The sequence below is a fragment of the Cottoperca gobio genome, chromosome 22 (assembly GCF_900634415.1).
Source record: "Cottoperca gobio chromosome 22, fCotGob3.1, whole genome shotgun sequence".
NCBI lineage: Eukaryota > Metazoa > Chordata > Actinopteri > Perciformes > Bovichtidae > Cottoperca > Cottoperca gobio.
Window position 1 is genome coordinate 20,478,606 of NC_041376.1, and position 25,027 is coordinate 20,503,632.

Below are 25,027 nucleotides of genomic sequence, written 5' to 3' on the forward strand. Positions count from 1 at the left end.
TCCCACCTCGGAAATACCAACCAGGTGCTGCAGCTCCTTCCTGCCCTGCTCTCCTCTCCTCTCCACGGGCTGTCCTCCCGGAGCTCCCGCTGTAAATACCCGCGATGTCCAGCCAGTGAGTGAAACCCTCCCGTGTGTACCCGCCTTGCATGGCTCTCGGTCGGCCGGCCGGACAATAGACAGCCCGTCTGCCCGCTGCAGCAGCTTCTCCTCCTCAGCCGGGGGGAGCTTCCTCAGTGTTCCTGCCCGGGATCCCTGCAGCACTCTCCGCGGCTCCAGATGGCTGGACACGAGTGGGAAGACTGGTTCGAGCGGGAGGAATTTATCGGACAGATCAGCGACATCCGAGTACAGAACCTGCAAGGTAGGAGCTTCCTGCCGGCTCTGGTGATACATTACTGCTGTGGGAGCCGGCGAGTGTCCCGAGCAGCCACGCATGCACAACCTCAGTGTGACTTTCTGCATCGTTTGTTTCGGATTTGTGGAACTTCGGAGTGTGTGGGAGCTTTTCAGCACTTTCATAGCGAGCTGGTAAACAGCAGAGCTCTGCCACAGTCTGAGCCCATCGATCACTGTGCTGGTGCCACACAATATAACTGTGTGCAGGTACTTCATTCATCCAGTGCACACTGTGTGTAAAGAGCAAAGCATGTAAACAGTGTTTGTGGTCCCAGGAAGGCACTCTGTAGAACAGTAGCTGGGAGCAGGACACATTAGTTTACAGCTGAAAGGATTAGTGTATTAAATAGTTAAATAGTTGACTGACTGGCTTTCTGTCTCTTTATATTAAAAATAATTTTTTAGACCCAGATTACGTTCTAATCCACTTTGGCTTCAGTTTGGTCTCTCAGATGTTCCACATGGTTTCCTTGAAATTGTGTTGTAACTAGTTGAGAGCAGTGATGTATTCCTGTGTGACTGTAGGAGCAGGTTGAAAGAAGCTCAAATTGCTGCTTGTTTTTACTGGATTAGCAGAACTTGATGTTCACTGTGGATGTTGTGGATGAGATCAGTGAAACACTTTCAGTGGGATGATGTCACATTGTCTTTAGCCAGTTCTTCACACAAATAAACAAAATGAACCCAGAAAAGAAAGTTACATCACTTGAGCAGGGACGTAATTTATTTTTATCTGAAAACACACATCAGTGGTAAAATATTCTCAACTCAAGCTTTATTTAAACCATGACTCATAGGCTTTTATAGAAAATGGAACTTGTCCAGGTTTGATCACATGACTGAAGTCACTTCATGTTTCAACAAGTGAAGTTTTTATTGATTTTCTACGGGGAAGATTTTCCTTAATGTAACTTTCAATTTCCAATAGATCCATTATCAATTGGTTTATTTAGAAATACATGACAGTAAAAGCACCATAGATAGAAGAAAGTATAAGGACAACAGTATGATTAAAAACATATTATACAGTATGTTTGTTCACATTGCAGAGAGGCCACAATGACCGAGAAGTTTGAAATGACTTGCTCTGCTGTTTGAACTGGACTACACTGTAAGGGCTGCACGTCTGCCAGGCAGGCTTTACAGAGATAAGAGCAGCAGACTATCAACTAGTGCTCTTTAAAGCGGAAGGAATTGATTTAATGAGTGCGATGAGAATGAAGGCTTTGTTCAGCTCTAACCCAGATTAACAACGCCTGTAATCGGCAAGAACTGGAACTCTCCAATAGTGTAACATTATGCAGAGATGAGCATCAAATATGACTGTAGAGATAAGAGTACTGTGTGACGCAAACAGCTGCCTATTCACACATCCAGCTGACACAGTCATGTTTGTGTCCACCTGATGAATGTAACTCCAGTATTCTCTCTCTTTAGTTCTGCTTTGGTCTCCTCCAACCCCTGAGAAAAAGAGGAGCTGTTTGTCTCTGTGAATAACCACTGGATTTGTGCAACTTTAAGTTTTAGGGCTTCACTTTCATTATATGTGAGCTAAGGGCCGAAAAAAATCTGCTTCCCGTGGCGAAGTAAATTCCCATCTTTGAAAAAACAAAAAAATAAATCCAATGTATTTCAACACACACTCCTTTATTACCGTTTTAAAAATGTTTTTTCGTCATTATGTTTAACAGCTCATAATTCCCTCTAATATCATTTGTATATTGCTGTAAAAACAACTAAGCTCAAGTCAATAACACCTCCGATACAGCTAACAACCAACAGCGGAGAGGGAGAGGGAGAGGGAGCAGAGGACAAAACTGCGTTCCAAAGCACACGACCAGACTCGTGTGCTTTAGGAACCGAACTCCACAACCTGTCTCTGCTGTATGTGTGCAGATTCAGTGCATGTTAGTGGCACAGGTTTCAGCTTTTTGGACCCTTATAGCCTCTTGAAAAAACTGCAGAAGTTTAGTGCTTTTTCCCATATTCTTTGCAACATGCAGGGGTTGGCCTGAGCCATCTGATGAGTGGCTGTGATTCTCTGCATGAAAGCTGGAAGAGCAGCGAGTGCTTTAAAACAATGACCTGGAGGCTGTTACATAACTCATGATGAGAGGAGAGAGGGGGAAGCACATACAGAGCTGGAGACTCTGAGCTCAACATTCACAAATCACACACCGTTCTCTCTCTATCTCTCAATCTATCTATCCATCTATCTGTCTCTATCTCTCTATCTCTATCTCTCTATCTGTCTGTCTCTCTATCTCTATCTCTATCTCTCTATCTGTCTATCTGTCTCTCTATCTGTCTCTGTCTCTGTCTCTCTGTCTCTCTCTCTCTATCTCTCTGTCTGTCTGTCTGTCTATCTATCTCTCTCTCTCTCTATCTGTCTGTCTGTCTGTCTCTCTATCTCTGTCTATCTCTCTATCTATCTGTCTGTCTCTATCTCTCTCTCTATCTGTCTGTCTCTCTGTCTCTCTCTCTGTCTCTCTCTCTGTCTCTCTATCTCTCTATCGCTCTATCTATCTGTCTCTCTATCGCTCTATCTATCTATCTATCTGTCTCTCCATCTATCTCTCTATCTATCTGTCTGTCTCTCTATCTATCTGTCTCTGTCTCTCTGTCTCTCTGTCTCTCTCTGTCTCTCTATCTCTCTATCGCTCTATCTATCTGTCTCTCTATCGCTCTATCTATCTGTCTGTCTCTCTATCGCTCTATCTATCTATCTGTCTCTCCATCTATCTGTCTCTCTACCTCTCTGTCTGTCTGTCTGTCTCTCTATCTCTCTCTCTATCTGTCTGTCTGTCTATCTCTCTGTCTCTCTCTCTATCTCTCTCTCTCTCTCTCTCTCTCTCTCTCTCTCTCTCTCTCTCTCTCTGTCTATCTCTCTATCTATCTGTCTGTCTCTCTATCTCTCTCTCTATCTGTCTCTCTCTCTCTCTGTCTATCTCTCTCTCTATCTGTCGCTCTCTCTCTCTCTCTGTCTATCTCTCTATCTGTCTGTCTGTCTCTCTATCTCTCTCTCTCTCTCTCTGTCTGTCTATCTCTCTATCTGTCTGTCTGTCTCTCTATCTCTCTCTCTCTCTATCTGTCTGTCTGTCTGTCTCTCTATCTATCTGTCTGTCTGTCTCTCTATCTCTCTGTCTCTCTATCTGTCTGTCTGTCTCTCTATCTCTCTCTCTCTCTATCTGTCTGTCTGTCTCTCTATCTATCTGTCTGTCTGTCTCTCTATCTCTCTGTCTATCTCTCTATCTATCTGTCTGTATCTCTATCTCTCTCTCTATCTGTCTCTCTCTCTCTCTCTGTCTCTCTCTCTCTCTCTCTCTCTATCTCTCTGTCTCTCTCTCTCTCTCTATCTCTCTGTCTATCTGTCTATCTCTCTCTCTCTATCTGTCTGTCTCTCTATCTCTCTCTCTCTATCTGTCTGTCTCTCTCTCTCTCTCTCTCTCTCTCTCTCTCTCTCAGTCTCTCTCTATCTATCTATCTATCTATCTATCTATCTATCTATCTATCTATCTATCTATCTATCTATCTATCTATCTATCTATCTATCTGTCTCTCTGTGTCTCTGTGTCTCTGTCTCTGTCTCTCACTCTCACACACACACACACACACACACACACAGGTGTTTGTTTTTGATAACAGCAGGCTCGTGGTGTCCTGTCCTGTACCTGACCCTTTGCTTCCAGTGAACATAGTATACAATCTAAAGAGCATTCAGGGGTTTTCCTGGTACACAATGACCACTTGCTAGCCATCAACAGCGATGAAAGTAAGTAAGTAAAGCCAAACATGTCTTTGTTGTAATTTAGAATTTGTGTCTCCATTACATAGTTTGTCGCAGGGCTCAACAATAGGATTGCCCACTTGCCCGGGGCAAATAAAAAGTGGGCTAGTAAACCGCAAGTTTGAGATCGAGCCGGATAAAACGTGGTGGTTTTCAGAGGCACGCCAAGTTTCTGAAAACGTTGCTGGAGTGCTGTAACAACAGCCAATTGGGCTGCAGTCAACCCCTCCTCCGGGGCCCGGCCTGGGCTTGTCATTTACTTTAATAAAGAAGAAACATTACAGTTAACTATACCATGTTGAACCCTAACCGGAGAGCACAGAAGTTTATTTTTACATTTCAAGAATGTCCAGTTCCCTCCACGACCAACAATGTCAGAAGTCTTTAATAATCACATGTTTAAAGGAAGCCTCACAGCACAGCCTCTGCTGCTCACACTGCGCTGAATATGGCATTCCTGAACTCGTGCCCAGTCCCCCTACATCCAGGAGCGGGCTGGATGGCAAAGAGCCTCAGCCTTCACAAACTCTGCTGTGAGTTCCCTGGAGGTCAGAAGGGGTGGCGACAACAAAGGCCCCTTCTCTTTAGTTCATCCCCTCGTTGTTTTTGAATTTCCTCTTCCAGTCGCTCCTGCGGCAAAGCTTTTATAAACTGTTTCAGGTGAAAATACTCTATGCACTGACCTTAGGCTGATATTTACTGAGTAACAGCAGAATTTGTGATGGGGAAGCACATGTCACACATACATCATGCCAGAAGACTGCGGTTTGCAGATTGCAGATTGTTTTCAAAGACTGTGCTGTGGGAAGATGCTGATGCACGTACCACATCTGTAGTCCAGGGCTACATTCACAAAACATCGTAATCATTAGTGAAGCTCCTTCTGGCCTGGTAACTCCTGTTAATCCTGCTCAATTTAGCTTCTGACTGAAGTTAGAGGCAGTACAAGTACAAGTCAGTTGCCTGTTCCATTCCAGTTAAGGAAAAAAATTGTTCAGAAATGTTGACATGTGTCATTAAAGGATCAGTTGATACAAAGCTGCACAAATAGACACGGAAGAATTCAAAGAACTTTATGCAAAGCAGTCTGCACAGGCTTTTCATTTTATTTCCAGACTTCAAATGTACGATTCATTTGCTTAGACAAAGTAGCAGCAGCTCCTCTCTGTTGTTTCAGTACAGAGAGACAGAGAGAGACAGAGAGAGAGACAGAGAGAGAGACAGAGAGAGACAGAGAGAGAGAGAGACAGACAGACAGACAGACAGACAGACAGACGTCTGTCTCTCTCTGTCAGTCAGTCTTTGAGGTAAATTAGATCTCCACAGGTTGAGTTCAAACAACAAAGAGCTCCATGGCCTCATATAATAACAGGGTGCAGCTGGGGAACTCTTAGAACAGGTCAAATACAGTTTTTGATTCATTATGCTTTTATACCTGAAAAGCTTCAGTATAATTTTGCATCATTTTTTATCAAGATTAATTATTTTATTTCTCCTGTCATTCGTTTTCTTTCACTCCACCCACTGTATCCATTCATTCATTCTCAAAGAGTGATTCACTCATCAGTCAGTCACCCAGCATTCACAACCAATCACTCATATTCACTCAGTCACTCTCCCATTGCCACAGATGGAGTTTTAATCTCAGCAAATTTGAAATTGTAGTGCAAGATAATCAGCAGAGTTGCTGTATGGATGGTGTGTCGGTTCAGCTCTGGTCCAGATCACTTTGCTCATCACTTCATATTGTATCGATCGTTATCTTCAGGTCGAAACAACCTGCCAAGGCTAATGACATTCACGTCCTGCTCAGCTGCAATTTGTGTTTACTGCTAACTCGCTAATATTAGCATGCTAACACGCCCGTAAACATGGGAAACATTATGGTAGAAGTCATCATGTTAGCATCGTCATTGGCTGATCCGTGTCAGTGTACGACGAAGGATTATTAACACATTCTCCTCACTTCCTCTGATATCTAAACTTTGATGACATTCTGCTCTAGTAGTTTTTTTTGTGTTTTTTCAAAAGAGAATAAAGTGTTTTTGGACTCGTGTGGTGCACCACTGGCTGCAGAGCGCCACACTGTAGTCCTTCCATACATATGAGTCACTAATGTACGAGGCACTTTTGTCCCTTATTAACTGGTCTACACAGCGTTAGCTGTCAAATATTAACATTCAGCTGACTTGGACGTGTTCCAGGCCACCTTTTTTGATTTTGAACCACAATAGCTGCTAAAGCACATTCAACAATCTGCAACTGTATTGTATGTTAAGACTTTCGACACTATATTGGGATTGTATAACATCCCTTCTCTAACGGCAAGTGATGAAGTGAACTAACGAGTGAGGTATTAACTCTGTCAGTGCACTCGGTGTGGGTGTGTGGAAGTGTGGGCTGACCATGAGGCTGACAGGCCACATGATGAATAAGCACCTGCTTTCTGTGGAGGTGGTGATGAAAGATCAGTATGAAGCCAGCAGTAAGGCTCTGGAGGGGCTGAGCTGCAGTGGAGTCTCTTTCTGATTGGTGTTCCAGAGTGGAGTCTCTTTCTGATTGGTGTTCCAGAGTGGAGTCTCTTTCTGATTGGTGTTCCAGAGTGGAGTCTCTTTCTGATTGGTGTTCCAGAGTGGAGTCTCTTTCTGATTGGTGTTCCAGAGTGGAGTCTCTTTCTGATTGGTGTTCCAGAGTGGAGTCTCTTTCTGATTGGTGTTCCAGAGTGGAGTCTCTTTCTGATTGGTGTTCCAGAGTGGAGTCTCTTTCTGATTGGTGTTCCAGAGTGGAGTCTCTTTCTGATTGGTGTTCCAGAGTGGAGTCTCTTTCTGATTGGTGTTCCAGAGTGGAGTCTCTTTGCTCACCTACAGACACACAAACCAAGTAACATTTTGGTTCTGTCATCAAGTCACTCACAGAATTACCGCTATTAGCAACAGCTGACATTTGACATGTTTACCTCTGTTGATGTCCAACTGTTTAAGTGCATTCTGACATAAATTCCTCCTGTCGTGAGCAGCTTAAAGTCCCTCCCACTGTCTTTCCTCAGCATTCCCTTTGTTAGTGCTCACAGAAACACGCCTGAACAGTGCTCCTTTTATAAAGCACACATTTCCCCTCTAAAAATACTGTGTATTTTCTGAAAAGGTCAGTAGTTATATTGTGAGATAAAGCTGCACCGGTGGGTGATGTAAGCCTGTTGGCTCACTCTTTGTCTCCAGTGTATGATTGGTGTGGAAGGCTGGTTTTTATGAGATGCAGGTGGTTCCACCGCTGGCTCAGTGAACTGGCAGGAACAGCACTAACGGTACACTGAAGCAGAGCTGCCTTCACAGGGTTAATAACTTTCCGAGAGCCATGTGCCTCACCACGCAGTGTTTCTAAGAGACGATGCTCTCGGGTTGCCCTGCGGCCCCCGGGGGCCTTCACTGAGCAGGTATAAGCTCCACAGAAAAACACACACCCACCAGGGATTGCTTTTCAATTTTGCACCGATTCAGCCTGAGCTGCCGGTACTCTCTCTCCTGATGACTCACTTCTTTTCCCCTTCAGTCAGAAAAGCTTTTACGCCATCATGTTTTTCTCTTATTCCAAAGATGGCAGCATCTAATGCTCAGTTCACCTTTAAGCTCCTGCTAAAAACTCCTTTATTTATTTTTCCTCAGGTGTTGTATGAGCTTATCAGTTAAATCGTACCCATGAACGTCCTCTTAGAAGCTGCTGGTTTGTGTAATCTGCTGGAATGTGGGTGATGTTTGATGCAGGATGACATCAGACAGTGTGTGTTGTGTTGAGCTCTCAGTTCAGGCAGTTAGACAGTTCAGACAGGAGCTTTCTCAAAGGCGGTCTTTCTGATTTCATCTGTAGGATCAAAAGCTCTTTATCACTTAGTGTTTGCTAAGTATACAGTGTGTGCAGTCAAATATACAGAGCTCATAAGATCTTTGTAATCCCCTTTAAACACATCGTATCAGTCATCCTTGTGAAGATAGAATCACTTTATGTTCTTTGTCCTGAATCACAGGCTGTAGAAACACATGGAAGTCGAGTCAATGACATCATCCTCAGGTAGGAGTAACTAGGGTGAGACAAGCGGCCTTCACCTTAACTGACTCCTCACCTGTTTGTGTACAGAAATATCAACTGTAATGTCATATGTTTTGAATGTTAAAGGAAGAAAATAAAACATTTTTAGAAACGGCACCTCAGGGTCGGCTGCAGCAGCACATTGTGGTGGACCGTGGCAGAAATCAGACGTGTTTATAGTTTCTCTGAAAGGTCACATTGGTGGAAAACTAGCCCTCATAGAGAGGGGGGAGATGCTATATTTATTTGTATTCATTTTTTTAAATATGGGGATAACGGCACACATAATGCTAGAAATAGTTGTGTAAAGAGTGGAAACAAAGATCTGAGAGAGAAGTTGAAACTGCTTAACGTCTCACCTCCACACAGCTGACCACAGTTACAGAAATGGTGAACACAGACCCCCTAATCCAACGTCTTGAAGGTGTGTGTGAGTGGGGGGGGGTTTCCAAAACTCCCACCATCCGACAAGCTCTTCTGCAGATTAACCCTTGAGCTTCTAAAGTGGACAACTGAGAGCCAGCGTTGCTACAGGACATGTGACCTTCTGTGTTACTGTAAGCTACACAGTAAGATATTACTGTTGTTACTTACCCAAACATTACAAGTCCTGTCAATAAGTCCACTTGATAGCATTCACTATCAACCATTGGTTATACACAGCAAGCTGTTTGTCCCAACATAACACTTGGGAGGTACCATGGTGCAGTTCTCCCCACTGGACATCAACATAATGTATTTCAACACCTGCCGACTCATCGGCAGCTCCTGTGCATTCAGTGCTGTTTGTGTGTAAAACGGATCACAGAGAATATACAGAGTCTGGGTGTACAGTACGGTACTGATATCGTCAGTTGGTACCACAATTGTGACGTCGGGGCTGATCATTGCAACTTCTGCTTTTTTATACAACTTGTGTTTTTGAGTGGAACACATAGTACTATAGTAATAATAGCTGAGGTCTGGGAAAACAGTGACATTGCTAAAGAAGTTAGAAATATGAAAGTCAAAGCTGCACAACTCAGACTAGTAAAGTAAATGCTACTTGAAATTTCTAAAACTAATTCTCACCTACATTTATAATTAATAACAATTCCATTTTTGTTTTGTTATATAGTCATACTGTGAGAAAAAGCTCATATGAAGATATTGCATTTTACAGTTATACCTACATGCTAGTTTTCAACATTTAATAAACACACTTTTCCTGAACTCCAATGGAGTTTAACATTTTTACCATATATCAAAATTCAGATAATAGTGTGATCATAGAAGCTGATGCATTACATCTGTACACAGATCTAAAACAACAAGAACAAGCTGATGAAATGAGCCTGTCTGTGAACTGTGCAGTTATGTAACACCTTGATGATGCAGCACTGCAGTCTAAAGGGATGCCCCCGTCACAGCTGCTGCATGAATATTTCAATAAGAGACCTCTCTATTTCTCATATTCTAACTATTACTTTGGGCTACATTCAGATACAAACCTGCAGTCTGATGATGAACCTTCAAAGTGCCTCTGTCTCTCGGTGTCTTTCATCTCCTGAGTCTGTGTTCAAAGTGAGTTTGGGATTTGTGTGGCTGGTTCCAGATCATCTGTAGGCGTTCTTGTTTTCCTGTTTTATCCCAGTGAAAGAAGTCGTCTTCGTGTTCTCATCTTGAATATGAAATCAGAGTTGTTACTATCTCACATCTAAAGCATTATTTCCCAAATTAAATCCTTTTAAATCAAGCAATTTTTTAAGCAGTTAGAAAACATAGAAACATTTGCTCAAAGCTTTCCCCCCGTGGCCCTGCTCTGATTGATGAACATATAACTTGTGATGTGATTAATCGCTCACACTACCAGGACACACCTTGTCTTGTTATTCATTGATTCACTAAATGATCGTCTTAACAGTCTATAAATGCACTCTGTGTGAATTAGAGCTTCCTGGAGCCGAGCATTATGTACGTAGAGAAGGAAGTTGTACTAAACATAACAAGTTAGCAAAAAGTCTACTTAAGAGATTTTACGGTCACTATATGTAACGAAAGGGTGTTGACCCTGCATGTCTCCCTGCAGCCTTAAGGCAGAGGACGAGGTCAACAGTGCACATCTGTGTGTGTGATCTGATCACCGTGTCTCTGCAGCTCAACGCTGTGTGACCGCCAGTGAACTGTGTTCCTGCAGTTCAACTCCTGATCACCAGTCGCTTTAAAACATCTCCCAGTTTAACTTTGATTCATCCATCCATCCATCCATCGTCTACCGCTTATCCGGGATCGGGTCGCGGGGGCAGCAGCTCCAGTAAGGAACCCCAATCTTCCCTTCTCAGGGCCACATCCTCCAACTCCGACTGGGGGATCCTGAGGCGTTCCCAGGCCAGTGAGGAGATATAATCTCTCCACCGAGTCCTGGGTCTTCCCCGGGGTCTCCTCCCAGCTGGACGTGCCTGGAACACCTCCCTAGGGAGGCGCCCAGGTGGCATCCTTACTAGATGCCCGAACCACCTCAACTGGCTCCTTTCAACGTAAAGGAGCAGCGGCTCTACTCCGAGTCTCTCACGGATCTCACTCTCTTTTCGTCACAACGGTGCGGTAAAGTGACTGTAATACCGCCCCCGCTGCTCCGATTCTCCGGCCAATCTCTAGCTCCTTTGTCCCCTCACTCTCGAACAAGACCCCGAGGTACTTGAACTCCTTCACTTGGGGTAATGGCTCATTCCCTACCCGGAGTAGGCAATCCACCGGTTTCCTGCTGAAAGCCATGGCCTCAGATTTGGAGGTGCTGATCCTCATCCCAACCGCTGCACACTTGGCTGCGAACCGATCCAGTGACTGTTGAAGGTCACAGACCGATGATGCCATAAGGACCACATCATCTGCAAAGAGCAGCGATGAGATCCTCAGGTCACCGAACTGCAACCCCTCTCCTCCACGACTACGCCTCGATATCCTATCCATGAAAATCACGAACAGGATTGGTGATAAAGCGCAGCCCTGGCGGAGGCCAACATTCACGGGAAACGAGTCCGACTTACTGGCGAGTATCCGGACACAACTCTCGCTTCGGGCGTACAGGGATTGGATGGCCCTCAAAAGTGACCCCCTCACCCCATACTCCCGCAGCACCTCCCACAGTATCACCCGGGGGACCCGGTCATACGCCTTCTCCAGATCCACAAAACACATGTAGACCGGATGGGCGTACACCCAGGCCCCCTCCAGGATCCTTGCAAGAGTAAAGAGTTGGTCTGTTGTTCCACGACCAGGACAGAATCCGCATTGTTCCTCTTCAATCAGAGGTTCGACTACCGGCCGAACCCTCCTTTCCAGTACCTTGGAGTAGACTTTACCAGGGAGGCTAAGAAGTGTGATACCCCTGGTCCCCCTTTTTAAATAGGGGAACCACCACCCCGGTCTGCCAACCCCTAGGCACTGTCCCAGACTTCCACGCAATGTTGACGAGGCGTGTCAACCAAGACAGCCCCTCAACACCCAAAGCCTTCAGCATTTCTGGACGGATCTCATCAACCCCTGCGGCTTTGCCACTGTGGAGTTGTTTGACTACCTCAGTGACTTCCATCAGGGAAATTGACGATGATCCCCCATCAGCTTCCAGCTCTGCCTCAACCATAGAGGGCATGTTAGTCGGATTCAGGAGTTCCTTAAAGTCCTCCTTCCAGCGGCCGATAACCTTCTCAGTTGAAGTCAGCAGGGTCCCACCCTTGCTGTACACAGCTTGGATGGTTCCTCGCTTCCCCCTCCTGAGGTGCCGGATGGTTTTCCAGAAGCACCTTGGTGCCGACCGAAAGTCCTTCTCCATAGCTTCTCCGAACTTCTCCCACACCCGCTACTTTGCCTCTGACACGGCAGAAGCTGCCGCCCTTCTAGTCCTTTGATACCCTGCAACTGTTTCCGGAGTCCTCCCGGATAACATAACCCGGAAGGACTCCTTCTTCAGTCGGACGGCTTCCCTGACCACCGGGGTCCACGGTGTTCGAGGGTTACCGCCCCTTGAGGCACCTAAGACCTTGAGACCACAGCTCATCACCGCAGCTTCAGCAATAGAGGTTTTGAACATCGCCCACTCAGGTTCAATGCCCCCAACCTCCACAGGGATGGCTGAAAAGCTCCGCCGGAGGTGTGAGTTAAAGATCCCCAGGACAGGGGCTTCCTCCAGACGTTCCCAGTTCACCCGCACTACCCGTTTGGGTTTACCAGGTCTGTCCAGAGTCTCCCCCCACCCCTTGATCCAACTCACCACCAGATGGTGATCAGTCGACAGCTCCGCCCCTCTCTTCACCCGAGTGTCCAAAACATGCGGCCTCAGATCAGATGATACGATTACGAAATCAATCATTGACCTTTGGCCTAGGGTGCTCTGGTACCACGTGCACTTATGAGCATCCTTATGTTCGAACATGGTGTTTGTTATGGCCATTCCATGACTAGCACAGAAGTCCAACAACAAACGACCGTTCGGGTTTAGATCAGGGAGGCCCTTCCTCCCAATCACGCCTCTCCAGGTGTCTCCATTGTTTCCCACGTGTGCGTTGAAGTCTCCCAGCAAGACTACGGAGTCCCCTACTGGAGCCCCCTGCAGGGCTTCATTCAGGGTCTCCAAGAAGGCCGAATACTCAGAACTGCGGTTTGGGGCATAGGCACAAACAACAGTCAGAGTTTTCCCCCCCATAACCCGAAGGCGTAGGGAGGTGACCCTCTCGTCCACCGGGATAAACTCCAACGTAGCGGCGCTCAGCCGGGGGCTAGTGAGTATCCCCACCCCGGCCCGACTCCTCACACCTTGGGCAACTCCGGAGAAGAATAGAGTCCAACCCCTATCCAGGAGTACGGTTCCAGAGCCAAGACTGTGCGTGGAGGTAAGCCCCACCAGATCCAACTGGTAGCGATCCACCTCCCGCACTAGTTCCGGCTCCTTCCCCCACAGAGAGGTGACGTTCTACGTCCCCAGAGCCAGCCTCTGCTGCCCGGGTCTGGTCCGTCGAGGTCCCTGACCATCACTGCCACCCGTGTGACAGCGCACCCGACCCCAGCGGTTTTTCCCATGAGTGGTGGGCCCACAGGATGGATGGATGGGAGGCACCACGTAGCTTCTTCGGGCTGTGCCCGACCGGGCTCCGTGGCAAACCCGGCCACCAGGCGCTCGCTGTCGGGCCCTCCCTCTGGGCAGGGTCTCTCCTTTCCTTTCCCTTTCTTTCATGAAGTCGTTTTTGAACCATTCTTAGTCTGGCCCCTCACCTGAGACCAATTTGCCTTGGGAGACCCTACCAGGAGCACTAGGCTCCAGACAACACAGCTCTCAGGTTCATAGGGACACACAAACCTCTCCACCACGATAAGGTGATGGTTCCCAGAGAGGTTTCGTATTTGATAAGCAGATTTGATACTGGATTAGAATTCATCAATCATTAGAAAGTGCTTGCAAAGTTAACTGTAGGTTATAATTCTTGCTACAAACCAAAACTCATAAGTGTCAACTTGTTGTGTTAGGACTCTTGAGTAGCATAGTGGTGACTGGAGATGAAAATGTTCTTTCATAACTTTCATCCCTGTCTGTTAGTTTCCAGTTGCACTTGAATGTCTGGTATAAGTAGCTGGGGGGTGTAAAAGGCTGGCCACCTCTGTCCTGCAGTCTGTACAGTGGGCGCTCACTGGCAGACGGCTCTTGTGTTTATTTGGTGTGTTGTGGTTACCGTAGCTGCCATTGTGTTCACCCTGCATGTGTGTGCTTTACTCTTCTTTAGCAGGTGGAGATGTGGCTCTGCTTGTTATCTGCACACAGAATTAAAGTTCAGACCTGCAGTCGAGGTTACTTCTTTACCTCAGTTACTTTCTTTACATCAGTGATGGGACACCACAGGGATCTATCGTCTGACTATAACAACTGACACACACACCATTTATTTTACTATCCCGTCAAAACAAAGTGTGAACACAGATATATAGAGTGAAACATGTTTAATTGAATATACAGAGATATGCTGTATCGTCACAATCCCCATTATTACTGTGGGTGGTGATGGCCCAGTGTTCTGGTGGTACGCCTTCCAAATATACGTGTAAGTCTGATAAATGAGCTGTAACACTGCAGCAGCTAAACCCTGTTTATCACAGTGCATTACACTTTATCACAAACTACACATGTCATGTTCATCATTGCTCTCTGTATCACAAAGTTGGATGTACTTTCTTAGTGACAAAAATAAATAATAATCTCATGACAATCATCTATAAAGCTTCCCCTCATTTACATTGCACCATCCAGTAACTACATAACTGCAGATATTCCAAATGTACGCACTGATCTGTACTCTGTGTACTCTGTGTACTGTACTTTCAATGGGATGAACAGCAAACTCTTTTTTTACATTTAAAGTTGTTTTCACAAGTTGTATTGTGGTTGTCTGGCCTGATTTGTGTTGTTCTTGCGTTGTGTTGAGTGGATGTCTGATTAGGAATGTTTCTTGCTCTCAGGTCTCCAATATGACCTCAATCTCAACTCTCAACAAGACTACTTGATTATACAAAGTTTATGACATAGACTGGGAATGTTTGTCTTTGCAATTATGGTCTAAAGGAGCGATGGAGAAGAAAATGCATTCTGTGTGTCTGATATCCATTAACCCTCCTCTGAAGCAACACAAGACAATTCACTTGTGTACTTTGGTTGGGATTCACAAACCAAACACACTGACGCCACAAAACCCCACAAAAGAGTCACTCACTGCGTATCTAGCTTTTTTCGTATAGATGTGTGTTCATTTATAGCCTCCAGATCTAATCGCCCCTAAATTATATTTGCTTGCTCCCTTTGTGCCCTCTCCACCCAGAGTGTAATAAAAGAGTTGTCATGCTAAACGTGTCCATGTGGTTTTGGTATACTAGCTGCGCCTCCTCTGTTTGCATGGCAAACAAATAAGACTAACCAAAGCAAGGCTCATCTTACACAAGCGTAACTCAGACGTAAAGGAAAAGTCTATTCTTTGTATACTAAAGGTTCAAAACCACCTTTTAGATTTTACAGCAGTAGAATTTGCAGGTTATCTCTTTGATTCATTTTCTATATATAAATTTGCCAACATTAAACCATTTGTCATTCAAACATATATTGATTTTATTGAGTGAACTTCGGGCAGAGCTAGGCTAGCTGTTTCCCCGTGCTTCCAGTCTTTATGCTAAGCTACGCTAACCACGTCCTGACTCCAGCTCCAGACTTAAGACAGACATGCGATTGATAATAATGCCCTAACTCACTTCAAGAAACCAAACAAGCATTTTTCCCAAAATGTGGAACCTGTAAGTTATTGAAGTACCTGCTTGGCCCCAGGCTGTGTGTCAATAGTATAAACCGGGTCAAGCACATGCATCAAGTTAGAACCTGAACAAATGCTACGGCCTTCACCAGATCTCAATCCAGTTAAATGACATATGGAAGATTTTGCAGTAATGTGTTACACCGTGTATACACAGGATTCAAATAATGTGGACAACACGACACCAGAGCTTCAGGGGTCCATCTGTGTCTACACAGGATCCCTCGTCCAGCAGTGCTTTGAGCCCGACACACAATCACCGTAGGTACGCTCAGAAAACAGGGTAAAGCAGCGTAAAAACATGCTTCAGGTCGCTCCAGTTAAACGTGGCTCTCCACCACTAACATCAAAACACCAAATTTGGGAATATCGTTTGGGAGAATGTTGTTCAGCCTCCGTAGAGGAAGAAGTAGTCTTTTACTTAAGGAGTTGTAAACCATGGTGTCGGGTCCCTTCAAAGGGTCCATGTACACTGATGCTGTTTGACTTATTATCCCTGAGCAGGACACTCTGTGGGCTCATGTGTCTAAAACCATACAATCAAGGAAAAGTGATGAATTTAGTATACAGTGGCACATACATGCTTACAGCAAACTAACCAGGCAGAACAAACCGAGGTATCATTAGGACGCTCCTCATGTTGCTGGGCCTCAGAGTAAATGATCAAACAGTAACGCTGACGCCCTCTTTTACACACTTTCTTTTCTGCAGCACATACAAGTGCTTTGTAGGCATTTTTGCAAAGCTGCCATTTTCCACATTACATTAACAATACCCATTTGGTGAGTAATTATGTAATTACTCACCGTGGGAAACACACAGAGTCCGACTTGTAAAATAAAATGCCCATAACTTTAAAAGGGGCCTCGTATGTGCAGTAAGTAATGTCGTTAGCTGATGTCATTTTCCAGGTATATTATCCACAGCGGAGGTCTGGTTTCTGTTAGGGAGAGACTGCTGACTGCTCGGCGTCTTGAGTGGCTTCAGTGTTTGACGCTTTTATGAAAGATTAGGTCACCGTATCCGGACTCGTTTGGATACCTCAGACTGTATCCTGATGAATGTGCCATATTGTAAGCTCTAGTGATTTATTTTATGCAAGTGGCCAAGAGAGAAGTCTCTTCCCTGTTGGTTGCCCCTTCTGTTCCCTGTGCTGTTGTTGCCAGTTGAACTTCAAATTAGTTTTTTTTCCAGTTAGAAAACACAAGACACGCAACTGGGAATATTCAAGGTCTCCAGTGGATTAGTCCTTGATGATTCCTTTAGTGCCACCATCTGTAAAACATTTTTTGTTTTGCGATTAATGTATTTCATAGCTTGCTTTGGTGCTGTCTAAATCTGACTGATAGTGTCTCTTTACATTGAATCTTAGCCATGGCAACTCTCTGTGAAGAAATATTGTAATTTCCATCGTTCCTGGCGGAGGAGTGACAGAGGTACAGAATGGTGCTGCCACACTGAGGTGAAGACAGAAATCACAATTTGAATTTATGATAGATTAATTCTGTCTGACAGTGCTGCCGGGCCATAAATAATACATATTAAGAAGGAAGCTGCAGCCGGTCTTTGGACATGTCAAATCAAATTAAGTTTATTTATATAGCCCAATATCACAAATGATACATTTGTCTCAGTGCGCTTTACAGACTGTACAGGATACGACGCCTTCTGTCCTTAGATCCTCGCATCGCACAAGGAAAAACGTCCTAAAAGAAACCCCATAATTAAAGGGGGAAAAATGGAAGAAACCTCAGGGAGAGCAACTGAGGAGGGATCCCTCTCCCAGCACGGACAGACGTGCAATAGATGTCGTGTGTACAGGATGCTTGTCTGCTTTAGGAGCTGTAGCAGAGCATTACGCTTTCAATCTTTCTTTGTATTGTGCTTTTGTTTAGTGCACACTGACTTTCCATTATGAACGGTGGTTAACTTGTTGCGAAGTGGAAGATGGATTGAGTTGCAGATAATATGGCATGGGTTATACAATAAGTGTTTAATCATTTGGCTGCATCACATGCTAGTCTATCAATACGTTTGCATCAATGGATACCAAATGCCAACAATTAGTTGAACTTTTTCTTTAGTTTGTAGCGATGGTTGTTTCAATAATGTTCTTGAACATGCTCTCATTTAATCTCTGCTCATCTCCCTTCAGGCTCTCTCACTCCCCGTCAACTCCTTTTCTTGTCATCCTCTTTCTCTTCTCTCACCTCCCTCCTTCCCTTCCTCCTCCACCACCTCCCTATTTCTGCTCTGACAAAGATTCATGCATTGAAGACTCAGCGACGCCTCTTGAATACCAACCAAACTCCAGCATTGTCTGAGAACAGTGGGAGAAATTCTCTGCATTTGGGGCATCAGTAAGCACTCCACAGGACAGACTGCTAATCCATTGGTGGAACACATTAACAAATCAGTAGGCCCTCAACATGCCACTGCTCTACATCTAAGTCGACAATATGGACAGCAACCTTAACCCCCGCCCATGATGAAGAGCAACATATTTTAGTCCTGTATCTGTGTTTTCTACTGTCTTCCCCACCATGCCTCACTGGAGGAAGAAACAATCAATCCTAAACAATCCTATATTTCCCTCGGGATCAATAAAGTATCTATCTATCTATCAATATCCATACAGCAGCCAAAGCTCAAAACCCTTGGTGTGTGTACTGAGTTAGCCTCAGTGCCTCCAGTGAGCCATACTGGACACAAGATGAATAACAGCTGACTTTGCTACCATGGTAACCTCTCCAGAGTTCCTCCCACCCTCTCTGGTTGCCATTCCCCCCATATGTCTGCAGACTGGTGCAGCAGTCAGTGTGGACTGAGCAGACTAAAGCTCCTTCAGGAGAAAATCAACAGTAAATATGCTGCAGTCTCCTCCCAATCCTGTTATTTAGACCTGTAATTATAACAACTCAGGAACAATACATTTTAGTATGTTAGCTAAACTGACTTTGTAACTTGTCACGCTCACCTGTAGGTCCATCATTACAAAGATATGTTATGCTGTCATGCTCTGAGTCTACAGCCAAGCTGGAGGCTCTGTGAAGCTGTCTTAAGCTAAATGCTAACATCAGCACGCTAACATCAGCACGCTAACATCAGCACGCTAACATAAGCACGCTAATGTCAGCACTCTAACATCAGCACGCTAACATCCGCACGCTAACATCAGCATGCTAACACAATGTATGCTAACATAAAGATTAGTCTACAGATAATATTATTAGTATTATACTATTGGTAGAATTAGATTCTTGTTGTGGCTTTGTAGGATTGTTTCAGACTCGTGTGATCCAAACATGATGTAATCGTTTCCAAAATTCACAACATGTTCCAAATATTCTGCTTCAATCCATATTTGTTGGCATTTAGCTTTTAAAAACTGAATTTTCATAAAGTGTCACACAAAGTGAGGCACACAGCTGTATTAACTAACAGCACCTTAACATAGATTTTTAGAACCACAATAACAACACTCATTAATCCATGATCACTTTATTCAAATTGAGTGATGACATACTTTCAAAGCTTCATTCGCCACCTTTCAACACCAATTTCAGCTTCAAATTTAAAAAAAAAGAACATTTAACATATTGAGTACTGTATAGTGGTAACTGTATCATGGAAAATGTAGTAACTCGGCATTTACTAATAACACAACATGTAATGCTTTTAGGTTCAGTCTATATTTGATAAACGGCACCATTTTGTGTGTGTGTGTCCTTAAATGTTTAAAGTATGGTGATTACTGCAGTAATATCAGTTATTTAGTTAGAAATCAAAATCGTGTGTGTGTGTGTGTGTGTGTGTTTACCATGCTTTTTTCTTGCTATGGTGATGTGCCTTTGGCGAGGGCTGATTCTTGCTCGCCTGCTTCTTTAGACACTGTGGCCTTGGCTTCACTCTCCTGATGATTTAAGTCTTTCTTCTTCTCTTTCTCTTGCAGTGGAAAGAGAGCTGGTTCAGAAGAGGACCTTCACCCGATGGATGAACCTGCATTTAGAAAAGGTTTGTTGATAGCTTCATGGCTGCAGAAAATACACAAAGAGGCGACACCGTAATCATGGTTATTACAGAGCTGCTCGCTGAGCTTCATTTACCGTCTGGGTGGAGCAAGACGGCTTCTTTCATGGCCACTCCACCCTAAATCTTCCTCACAGACTGTATCATGAAGCTGGGATTGCCCCACCACGCTCACTGTATGCGTTTTACACTGCAGCTGAGACAAGCGCTGCACATAAAACACAGTCTCTTCATCTCACTCTATGAATTATACATGTGGTTGTCTGGAACTGCTTGTGTGTACAGCATTAAAGTTTCATTAGGGAGTAAAGTGTTAATGTGAGAGAACTGTGGCAATGTTACAGGTCTAGCTAGCCCAAGGTGGTCGTTTTCCTCCCCAAACCACCCAGCTAGCTGCTGCTGTACGTGAACAATGAGGGGCCCCTCCTCTGCTGGAGGAGCTTAGGGCCAAACAGGAGAAATGCTCCGAGGTAACCAATGAAAGGGACTAGAACCAGGGTGGCATGGAGGCTCAGAGGGGACACACACAAATACACAGATGTGATCGATACATTAGATACAAACAAATTACCATCATATAAACATTATTTTGTCGACTGAATAAATACATTCATTATGTATTTATTAATTTTCACATTTATTTGAGCGTGTGACAGCCTCCCTTACTATCATAGAGGTAAAATCACATCAATAAATAAATATAAGAAAATAATTGTATGTGGAAATTAGAGCCCAGCCTACAGATGGACCGATATGTTTGAGTGCCTCATTAGACAGTTTGTACACAAGAGCCATGACAAGTAAAGTTTTTATACAGAAAATGTCACACTAACTATGTTGTTATATAAAATAATGAATGTTGGCCTAGATAGATATATACTTTATTCATCCTGAGGGAAATTTAGGCCTAGACATCATTAGACTTTTTAAACTCAGTATCTGCCTCAAACATCTTATTCTTAAGTCATTGACCATTTATTTATTATTTTGGGATTATTTACATTATTTACTTTATTTTATTTATATTTATATTTACCATTTAATTATTTTGTTTATAAATGATAAAAGCCTCACAGGCTTTACAATCTGTACAGCATACACCCTCTGTCATTAGACCCCTCTGTCCAGTTCAGGAAAAACTCTCCTAAAAAACCCTTCCACGTGGAGAAAGTGCAACAAACCTCAGGTAGAGAAACAGAGGAGGGACGCTTTTTCAGGACGGACAGACATGCACTAGACATGTGTACAGATTAACCTACGTAATAAAATTTCAGTCCAGAAAAAATCCATTTGACAAAATTATAGTGTATTTATATAGCATATATATATTTGTATAATATCAGTCTATTTAATCAATATTAGGTGCTTCCCTTACCACATTTTTATATAGCACCAGATCATAACAGAAAATATCTCAAGACACTTTTCATAAAGAGAAGGTACTGTACTCTTTAATTTAAAGAGACCCAACATTACATCTCCCATGTACTCTACCTCCACTTTGTCATGCTAAACACACACCTGTCCATTGATAGACCTCTCATATCAAATGACTGCACTGTGAGATGAAAGTAATGGTTTCACTGCCATAGTTACAGTACACCTGCACATTTATACACGGCACGCTCCAGCAGAGCCTTACGTCATTGTGTTTACACTGACACGCTGTGTCTCTGTGGAAACTTCTATCTTTACTCTCTGTTCTCAGTCCCACAACAGGGGTGAGTCTGGATGAGTCTGGATGAGTCTGGGTGAGTCTGGGTGAGGCTGGGTGAAGCTGGATGAGGCTGGGTGAGTCTGGGTGAGTCTGGATGAGGCTGGATGAGGCTGGGTGAGTCTGGATGAGTCTGGATGAGGCTGAATGAGTCTAGATGAGGCTGAGTGAGTCTGGATGAGTCTGGATGAGGCTGAGTGAGTCTGGGTGAGGCTGGATGAGGCTGGGTGAGTCTGGGTGAGTCTGGGTGAGGCTGGATGAGGCTGAATGAGTCTGGATAAGGCTGAGTGAGTCTGAATGAGTCTGAATGAGTCTGGATGAGGCTGAGTGAGTCTGGATGAGGCTGAGTGAGTCTGGATGAGGCTGAGTGAGTCTGGGTGAGTCTGGGTGAGTCTGGATGAGGCTGAGTGAGTCTGGATGAGTCTGGATGAGGCTGAGTGAGTCTGGGTGAGTCTGGATGAGTCTGGGTGAGTCTGGATGAGTCTGGGTGAGTCTGGATGAGTCTGGGTGAGCTGAGCGTCTGATCAAATCTTTTGTTTTCTCTCACACAATGAGCCTCTCTTCTCTTACTCACTCTTTGGCCCTGCATCAAATGTCTGACCCACTAATTAACAATCATACATTTGTCTTCTTCATCTTGGAGCGTTCCAGTCATTTCACCCCCCTCACCACCGGTAACCCGTTCACCATGTTCAGACAAGTTGTTGTGATAACGGGGCTAAATGTTGGCTCAGGCATGTTGTGGGTAACTGACGGAGTTTACATAGAAGATAAATGATAGTTCACAGTATAAACACCCCTCTACGCCCATATTGTTCCTGAAAGCGTACAGCAGTGTGTGAGGAGTAATGTTTCACTGGCAGTTATTTGACACAGACACGTGTTGTTCATTGTCATCCAATGTTTTTGAATTAAAGTTGAAGGATGTGTTTGAGAGGAACGGTGGCACAGTGGTGGATTTTAACACTGTTCAGAGCCACCTGTAAAATATATATATATATATATATATATATATAGTCATCATGTTAACCTATGTTTATATATTAGATGTATTAGTTTGGTATATGTATTGTATTCTAAGTTTTAGTACGCTAATGTATTCTTTATATTGTGTATTGTATTCTACAGCTATATAGCTCTCTCTTCTAGTGTTGTTATATTTACTGTGTATTTTTCAGTCAGTGGGCAAGAATACGCAGAATTCTGCTGCTGAAAGAGCCGGCTAAAATAACACTGCGATCTTATCAATTTCATGTGTGGCGTCAGCCTATCGTTGTCTTTACCTATTCGTGTGTTTACTGTGACACTAACGTTAGCTGGGCTCCGTACAGTTCGTTACGTTAGTTTTCAGACTGCAGCTACACTGACTCACTATCACCTCTAGAGGAACAAGTGATATTACAAGACTAGCGCAGCTAGCTGTTAGCATGCTAACTTCAGTAGATTTTTCTGCAACACACTGTTACTGCTTCACATTCTGTTGGTAATGTTTGTTATTTTAGTGTTTTAAGTTTTAAATTCTGGCATATTTTACACATCGAACATTTAAATGAATGCATTTGCACTTATTGAATGCCTCTTGATTGAATTTTCAGTTCTTGGGTTGCATTTTTTGACATCCAAATGTAGAAGATTTATAAAGTTTAAGTGGGGATAAAAGCATTGACCATGCACCCGTCTGGTTATCCATTTCTGTTCTCAGGCTGCAACTAACAGTTATTTTCATTATCGATTTAATCTGCCAAAAAAAATGCAAAAGATCATGTATGACGAAGAAAAGCATAACATCTTCACATTTAAGAAGCTAGAAACAGAAAGTATTTGACATGTTTGCTTGAAAAGTGACTAAATCAATTATCAAAGATAATATAATAGATGCCGATAATTTTTTCGTTGATCTACTTATCGATAAGTTTACGAAGCGTTGCAGCTCTAATTCTCATCTCTCTCCTCTCCTCTCTGTCTTCTTTTTTTTTTTTCTCCATTTTCAGTGTGACCCGCCTATTGAGGTCCATGATCTTTTCCGGGACATCCAGGACGGACACATCCTCATGGCCCTGCTGGAAGAGGTCTCCGGCTGCAAGCTGGTCAGACTCTCACGCTTATTATTTTTAGTGCCAGATATTTGTGTATAGTGTATAATACTTATAAGCCATATGAACTCTGGATAATGTCTGGGGAATCAGGTGCCAACATAGTCCAGAGTTTCCCTTTCACACATGTACATAACAGGAGATCAGTTGAGCGGTGGCGTCTGGGTAGAGCCTGCAGGAGGCACGACATGACGTGGACGACACAGCGGTCACGTAGCTGGTTTGTAATTTGATCATAAACAAGTCTCGAGATGTTCCTTGAATTTGACTGAGGATTTCGACGTTGACAGAAGTTCCAGAATTTCTCCACTTAAAAATGTTCACTGCCGTTTTCATGTAAATGTTCTTCTCTTCTTCTTCTTCTTCTTCTTCTTCTTCTTCTTCTTCTTCTTCTTCTTCTTCTTCTTCTTCTTCTTCTTCTTCTTCTTCTTCTTCTTCTTCTTCTTCTTCTTCTTCTTCTTCTTCTTCTTCTTCTTCTTCCTCTTCTTCTTCTTCCTTGTATGTTTGTTTTCTTCCGGTTTCACGCCAGCCACGATAGAAACATCATCATCACGCCCACTGGCTTGCTGTGAATTCTCCGCACAATAAGACCTCACACAGACTTTGCACTCGGGAGCTGGCGGGGGGAAGTCAGTTCGATGTCCAGTCTGCATGACTCGGTAACATCGAGATAATCTAAGGGTTGCAATGCATGTGTGAAAGGGGCTATATGTGCAGCTTGTGTGGCAGTACTGATATTAAGAGTAGTTGTGTTGCTTGGCAGTTTTTATACTAGTCAGTAATACTTTCCTTATTCTAAATGATGTTCCAGCTTCATGGGTTCAAGAAGTCCTCCCATCGTATTTTCCAACCACACACAACACATATATATATATATACACACACACACACACACACACACACACACACACACACACAACACACACACACACACACACACACACACACACACTGGATTTATGGACGCACAGTTGCCTGAATATCTGAATAGCCATTTAAGAAGATGTTAAAAGTAAATCTACTTTAAGCTGATAATAAAAACTGGAGATGGTGAAACTGAAGCAGAAACAAGAAAACAAGAATATAGATGATACAGCTTGGCTTTTTTGAGCCAAGACAACTAATGGTGGGGATTTAGATCTGTTGCACTTTTGAAAAATAGTCCAAACTGCCAAAGATAGAGGTGGAAGTGCCCGTACAGAAAGTACACAACTCACCACACAGTGATGGAGCGCTTGTTTTTAACACGTAGAAAGTGGAGACTAACGCTTTTCCTAAAGCATTACCCCAGCTCTATATTGCATAATAGTTGAGGCAGAATATGTATTTGTAATATTTTATGGCTCATTATGGATTTTTCAAAAGTTTTATGACAAAGAAATGTTTTATGTGATTGAACTATGCTTGAGCTTGTCAATGGAAAGAGAATGCTTTACAATGAAATATCTTTCTATATGTTATTTTTGAACATTGTCTGTAATGAAGCACGATGACGAAGTCTGTGTTTACTCTGGATATTAATACAGCTCCTCCATCCACGGACGGAGGCTGTTCCAGCTCAGTACAAACTGTGTCGTCTCTACAGCACAGCGCAGCTCAC

The 25,027-nt window shown here is 43.8% G+C and overlaps 1 protein-coding gene across 1 annotated transcript; it reads left to right on the top strand.

Annotated features, from left to right (window-relative positions):
• Nucleotides 1–24,225, top strand: LOC115027861 (calmin-like). The gene is made up of 4 exons (XM_029461390.1): nucleotides 1–364; nucleotides 19,544–19,605; nucleotides 23,326–23,421; nucleotides 23,957–24,225. Exons 1-4 carry the CDS (start codon nucleotides 280–282, stop codon nucleotides 23,963–23,965), a joined length of 252 nt encoding a protein of 83 aa, XP_029317250.1. The 5' UTR covers nucleotides 1–279; the 3' UTR covers nucleotides 23,966–24,225.
• Nucleotides 24,226–25,027: the final 802 nt, after the last annotated feature.

What these genes read in the sequence shown, in the direction of transcription:
- LOC115027861 (XM_029461390.1), top strand. Translation starts at nt 280, where the DNA reads ATGGCTGGACACGAGTGGGAAGACTGGTTCGAGCGGGAGGAATTTATC. An exon ending in CCGAGTACAGAACCTGCAAG is followed by an intron (nt 365 to 19,543) that starts GTAGGAGCTTCC and finishes TTTCTCTTGCAG; the next exon opens with TGGAAAGAGAGCTGGTTCAG. An exon ending in TGAACCTGCATTTAGAAAAG is followed by an intron (nt 19,606 to 23,325) that starts GTTTGTTGATAG and finishes CTCCATTTTCAG; the next exon opens with TGTGACCCGCCTATTGAGGT.